Here is a 6,717-nt window from a genome sequence, read left to right as displayed (position 1 = left end):
TGGGCTGGGGGAGAAAGAGCTAGCTGTTGAAGGCTGGAATCCAGGGAGTCAACATCGTCTAAGAGGTACGTGCCGTTAACGGCGACTGGGAAGAAGTGGGTAGAGGTGGTGAACCCGAACCCTGAGGCCACGAAGGGTGGCACGGATGGGCTCAAGGACACAGGGGAGGAGTGGGCGGCAGGAAGGGGACAGGCACGCTCCGGGACGAGGAAAGGGCAGGATGAGGCTGCCGGCCAACGCTGGGCTCAAGATCTCTGCAGAGCAGGACGGACGACCGCCACTTCTCCCCCCAGGAACCTACAGCTGCACCCAAAGCAGCCCTCTCCGCCGCGGGTCTGCGGCCTCTGCGTCCACTGTCCGCGCTCCGCCCGCAGTGACCCCTGGGGCGCGGGCCCCTAGCACTCCAGGCCCGCTCCCTTTCAGCTGTAGCGGGTGGCTCTGGCTCTCCAGGCTGCCGGGCGCCTTTCCCTCGAGGTTCTCCCCCCCAGTCGGGGCCCAGGCCCCCAATGGCACCGCCCACCCGGCCACCGCCGCAGCCCGCGCCCGCAGCCAGCCCGGGCCGCCCCTCCCCGGGGTGGGGTTTCGCCTCTGTCCCACCTCCCCCCCCCCCCCACCCGCTCCGCCTTGGTTGCAGCGCCCCCAGGGTCTCCTCCTTGCTCTTCTGCCTCCTCATCCTGGGTCTCGGGGGTGAGAGGCTTGCGTGGAGCGGGGTTCGGACTGCTCCAGGGCGCCAGGCGCCCGGGGCGGGAGGCGGGCGGGGAGCCGCGGCGGCAGAAGTGGGAGGAGAATGGGGAGGAGCTGGGGGGCAGGCAGGCGGGGAAGGAGGGGTCTTAAGGGGCTGCGAGCTCAGGTCAGATTTCCTCCCAGGCTGGCGATCGGTGGGGCTTCCACCTTGTCTTAGAGCTCGCCGCCGCCGCCCTGCCCCGCGCCTTCCGGACCCCGGGACCCGACCATGGTGAGCGCGGGACGCAGGGCGCAGTGACCGGACCCCGGAGGGCGGCCAGGGGCGCCTGGGCGGAGGGGGGCGAGCCTGCGGGACCCAGGGAAGTTTCCGGGGTGGGCGCGGGGCCCGGCGCCTTCAGCCCCGTTCTCCTCTCTCTTCCGCAGATGTGGAAACGCTGGCTCGCGCTCGCGCTGGTGGCCGTCGCCTGGGTCCACGCCGAGGTAGGTGAGGGGTCGGGACACCGGCCGAGGCCACTCGAGGTGCGCGCCGGACGGGCCGGGCGCGCGTCGCGGAGATGCGCTCCCGGGGCGGGACTGGGAGTTTCTGGCACTTGGGGTGGGGTAGGGTGCAGTGGGGTGGGCCGGGCCGCGCTGTGCTGGGGGGCGCTCGGAGCAGAAATACTACTTGGGGAACTTAGATCTCAAGATCTGAGAAAGTCGTTCGGGCCGGGAACGGGAGCCCCACGGCAGCTAAAATGGAGGGAGAGTGGGGAGGGGCAGAGGGCACGAGCCGGGCCGAGCGGGACGGAGGCGGCGAGCAGAGGGGCAGCCGAGTTCAGAAGGGGGCCTGAGTTCTTCCCTTCCCTTCAGGGGAAATTGAGAAGTTAGGGACCTTCCAGAGGGGGCCGGGGGCCCTCAGGAGGCTCTCCTTGGGGGTTAAGATAAAATTTCCTTTCTTTTTTATAAAATGATACTACGAGGCCCCGACATTTGCTTTTTCTTTGTAAAGAGTCCTGGGGTTCTGTGATAATATCCGGGCCACATAGCAGCCTTTTAAAACCTAACTTTTCCCGGCAACTGCCGTTGCGCGCTGAGACGAGGGCCACGGCCGGCCCTCCCGGGACTGCGCGGCCAGCCAAAGCATTTCAGCGCTGCTCTCTCTAATGTTTTCTTTCCAACTCCGGTGACCTTCCGAGATACCCCAGACTGACCGACAAACCCTCGGCTCACAGGCCCTTCCATTAACTCGAAGGTTTATGGGCACAGAATAAACAATTCGAAACTCCCTGGGCTCCGGGTCTCCAGAAAAGTGAGGTCAGAAGCTCAGCATTTGATAATGATGGCAGGAAATGTGGAAGGAATTAAGCATGAGAGAGAAGAAATGGAATGCACATTACAAAAGAAATAGCTCCCTGGTGGCTGGTTGATACTCCTTCCATGGTTTTTTTTTTCTTCTTCCTAATACAGTTTAGCCCCACCCTTTGCATCACAGCTTGATTCTGCCCTCAAAAAAACCATAGTTACAGACAAGGTTTTCACAGATTTTGAAAAACCCATCTTGTACTGAATTCCCATTGAATTCACTACTACATTGTTGTTTGAGATGGAAACATGGGTGGTTTTTTTGCCCAGTGTAATACAAATGTTGGTTAGCCATATAGTGTCATCAAATTTACCGTCATCAAATTCGGCTCAGATGAGAGCAGCTGAGGGAAGGTTATATAAGGTATCAGACCCTCAGCAATTAAATTGCTAGGGGTGAGATTTGAACCCAGGCACTCTGGCTCCAGATGCTGGGTTCTTCATCACTGCCCACTCCCCTTCCAAGAACAAGCTTGGCATTTGCCAAGTGGTTTTTGTATGCCAAGCACTGGGCTGTGTGCATGACCTACCTCATTTCTTGTGAGGCTCCCCAAGCCTGGAAGGTAGCTTCTGCTGTCCCCTTTTCTAGAGAAAGGTTTCTACACGCTTAAGGAGACTGGGTAACTTCCCAAGGTCAAACTCTAGTTACTTCTAAAGAAAGATCTGAACCCAGCTCTTTCACCTTTGAGCCCAGGTTTTAGTGCTGGCCTGTTTCTCATCCATGTTGTTGTGCAGGGTGTGAATTCCAGAGAGTATCCCCCTCCCTGGCTGATGAGTCCTGTTCAGGAACACTCCTCCATCCCCTGCTGTGGTCCTCCAAAGGCAGCTGCAGCCTGGTGATTGATGAGGTGAATCCCTGGTTGGTTTCACAGCAGGCTTAAGAATTGCCAGCTAGTGTGTGAAATGGCTCTGTGAACTGGAATGCACACAGGAGATGTGGGGAGGCTGTTGGTTCACTCCCCACAAGGCTGTGTGGCCCGGGGTCTGGGATCTATTCTAGGCAGCCTGCACTGCACCCTCCTCCTCCTCCTCCTCCTCCTCCTCCTCACCCCCCTGCATTGCAGGGAAAAGAGGAGCCTTAGTTGGAAGTCCCTGTGGCAGCAATTTCCTGCTGGAGGTAGAAGAGCATCCAGTGTTCTCACAGAATTCCCAGGCACAATCTATGGAGAAGTGCTGAAACATGAAATCCCAGGGAGCTGGGGCAGAAAGAAGGCTGGGGAATGGGAACGGTTCCGGTGACAAGAGTGAGGAGTGGATACGAGCTGGGCCGCATTTCCTGACTGCACATTATTAAGGATTATTATCTTTTGATGAACTCCATCTCTTGGTGTCTGACCAACTAACAGTTTTAAACCCAGGTGTTAATAATGTACCTATAATTATTAATGAACCAGGTAAATTAACCCTCTCTGTAGGAGACTTGTGATTCGAATGTTATTTTAAGCAGTTTAGCTATCTGCTTGGAGGGAAAAATATTTTCCTTGTTAACTATAAAGGACATTGAGCAAACATAGGTAAATAATGGTCTTTGCAAAGCTTGTTAACTTGAATCCATTTTAATAAGTTTTAGATCAGCCAAAATCATGGAAGCTTTTTAAAAATGAAATTTAGAAAATAAAGTGAAACTTCTTGGTGGTTTTTACTTTAATATGAACTCAAGGGAGTAATTCAGCATTTTTTGAATAATGTGGCTGCCTTACGAATTGTGTTGCTATTTGAAGACCTTCCAGAACCAGCGGTGGGCCATGCGTGGGAAGGGGCTTTGTCAGCCCTGTGAATGCCGGGCTAAGCAAATCTCATGTTCTAGATCCATCCAGAGGGCCTGTGGCCCTGCTAGATCTCCCCCAACCCCATCTCCCTCCCATTGGGAATTCCTGCAGGTCTTTGACAAGTTTTGGAGGCATGGTGTGGACCCTAGGAAAAGGTTGAGAAGCCAGGCATAGGTGCCTCTTGAGTGTCAATTGTTAGATCTCTGTCACTCTTAAGGGGCAAGCAGGAGGGCAAGCTGTGGCTCCTTGCTTCAGGTGGGCTGTCTTGGCAAGTACCCAAGCACACCCCAACTCCTGCTTGCTGACTGTTGCTGGCGTTCTGATTTCCAGCATTCCAGGTATGGAAATTCACTACTGTACGTCACATGCCCAGGGGACTGATTTGCAAATCAGGACCCTCAATGCAATAAGGGATCCATACCTGTGAGTGTACCACCTATGAGTGTAGTAAGAACAGTAATTCTGTAGACAGGCACGCTTCACTTAGCTCTAGGCATGCAATGCTAAAAGGTTATTAGGGATTTGTCCCCCGGAAGCTACGCTCTTAACCTCATTTACACCCTGTGATCGGCATGTGGTTAACCACTAGGGGCTTCATGGGTGAGTCTGAGAGCTCCCCCACATTCTTTAGAGCAATCCTAACGGTAAACTCATGTAGGCCTACAGAATAATCTACACCAGTGCCTGCTGCTTCTTGGAGTTGTAGCTTATATAGTAATAATTAAAATGATTTCTTTTTTTTTTTTTTTAAGATGTGTGCATCCATTTGAAAGGCAGAGTTAGAGAGAGAGAGAGAGAGACAGATATTCCATCTGCTGTTTCACTCCCCAAATGGCTGCTGGGCCATTCTGAAGCCAGGAGCCAGGAGCTTCTTCTGGGTCTCCCATGTGGGTGCAGGGGTCCAAGCACTTGGGCCATCCTCTGCTGCTTTCCCAGGCTCAATAGCAGAGAGCTGGATCAGAAGTGGAGCAGCCAGAACTCAAACCAGCACCCATGTGGGATGCTGGCACTGCAGGCAGCGGCTTAACCCGCTATGCCACAGTGCCATCACAGCGCCATCCCTCTTGTTTGTTTTTGCTTTGGCAAATAAACTACTTACAATCATGACGGCTGTTGTTGGACACTGGGATGTTAAACCATAAATAGCAAGGACTCTGCTGAATAGCCAAAACAGGTGGGCCAGCACCAGCAAATCATGGCGGTGCCCACTGGACACTAGAAGGTAGACACAGTGTACTTCCCAGACAGTCCCCTGGATTCAGCGACAGAAAGCAGGAGGCAGCTTCCAGGCTCACGGGAGCAGGTTAGGAAAGAGCTGTGAGCCTGAGAGGACCAGGGGTTTGGACTAAGGTGGTTGGGATGACCACAGGGGAAATGTCCCAAAGGAGAGTGGGTGAGGCAGAAAGACACCTGCAGCCCTAAAAACAGCCGGCTAAGCAGGAGCTGTAAAGACCAGTGGTCACAATTCCTTTCCCTACTTGTCTTCTGGGAACTGGATATCCAACAGGACATTTCTATTTTATTAGCTTGATGACACCAGAAACTGAAGGTTTGAAAAAAATTTTTTGCACTTAGATGGGCTCACTTTTGCAAGACAGGTGTTCACTGTCCTTGGAGGTCTAATACATACGTTTTCCTAAGGTGCCCTGTTCTGTGGCCACTTCTCCAAGAGTGAGCCATTAGTGGCGTGGGCCTTCCCTGCCCTGTGCCCAGCAGGCAGTATTCCGTGCTGCAGGTGGAGCACACCATACTTATGCAGTGGAGCCGTGGGTAAAGGGAAAGACAAGGACTCTGCCGCGGTTTCTTACAATCTAGTAGGGTGCCACTGCTATAAATTGTGGTAGTTACAATGTATGTCACTAACCACAAGGTGAACAAGTATCTATATAGTTGTTGTTACATTAACTTAGAGCTTGGAGAATGAACATATCTTTGATGTCTAGCTTGGTGAACTTTTACATCTGGATACACCCATGTAGCCACCACCTGGTCCAGGTGGGAGTGCAGAACAAAGGCTGTGAACTCAGTGTGTGGACTGAGCAACAATGGAAATGGGGAGTGCTGGGGGTGATCTAAGGTGCAGTTATGACTCCTTGTCCAAAGATTATTAGCATGTAATCAGTCTACACTTTTCTGGTCTGGCCCTGGTAACACTGGGCAGGCTTTTAATCCATGTTTTAACAACAAGGAACTATTAGTAACTAATGAAAAGATTAAGTTACCCTCTCTATTTAACTTGCAATTTGGATATTATAAGCATTTTAGAGGGCCGACATTGTGGCATACCAGGTTAAGCTGCTGCCTGCGACACCAACACCCTGTATGGGCACCCGTAGGGTCCTTAGGCCCCTGCACACACATGGGAGACCCAGATGAAGCTCCTGGCTCCTGGTTTGGCCTGTTCCAGCCTCAGCTGTTGTGGCCATCTGGGGAGTGAACCAGCAGATGGAAGATCTCTCTGTCTCTCCCTCTCTTTCGGTAACTCTTCCTTCCAAATAAATAAAATAAATCTTTGGGGAAAAAGAAAGCATTTTAACTTTGGTTTGCAGTGTTGATGATGGAAAATTGCTTTCCTTATTAGCTACAAGGATCTCCAACAAACACATTCATGTATTTTTTTAAAAAGATTTATTTATTTATTTGAAAGGCAGAGTAACAGAGAGGCAGAGGCAGAGAAGGAGAGAGATCTTCAATCTGATGGTTCACTCCCCAGATGGTGTCAACGGCCAGAGCTGTGCTGATCCAAAGCCAAGAGCCAGGAGCTTCCTCCAGGTGTCCCACACAGATGCAGGGGCCCAAGGACTTTGAGCCATCTCTACTTCTTTCTCAGGCCATAGCAGAGAGCTGGATGGAAGTAGAGTAGCTGAAACTTGAATTGGAGCCCATATGGGATGCTGGCACTGCAGGTGGCGACTTTACCCGC

General features: G+C 52.6%; 1 protein-coding gene across 1 annotated transcript in view; it reads left to right on the top strand.

Moving 5' to 3' along the window:
• Positions 1 to 651: 651 nt before the first annotated feature.
• FSTL1 (follistatin like 1) overlaps positions 652 to 6,717 on the top strand; it is a 62,390-nt gene continuing 56,324 nt past the window's right edge. The window contains exons 1-2 of the mRNA XM_008266866.4: positions 652 to 955; positions 1,108 to 1,164. Coding sequence (XP_008265088.1) covers positions 953 to 955; positions 1,108 to 1,164 — 60 coding nt within the window. The 5' untranslated portion in view covers positions 652 to 952. The remainder of the gene's footprint in view (positions 956 to 1,107; positions 1,165 to 6,717) is intronic.

This window comes from Oryctolagus cuniculus, chromosome 4 (assembly GCF_964237555.1).
Source record: "Oryctolagus cuniculus chromosome 4, mOryCun1.1, whole genome shotgun sequence".
NCBI lineage: Eukaryota > Metazoa > Chordata > Mammalia > Lagomorpha > Leporidae > Oryctolagus > Oryctolagus cuniculus.
This window is presented reverse-complemented; position numbering and strand designations above follow the sequence as displayed.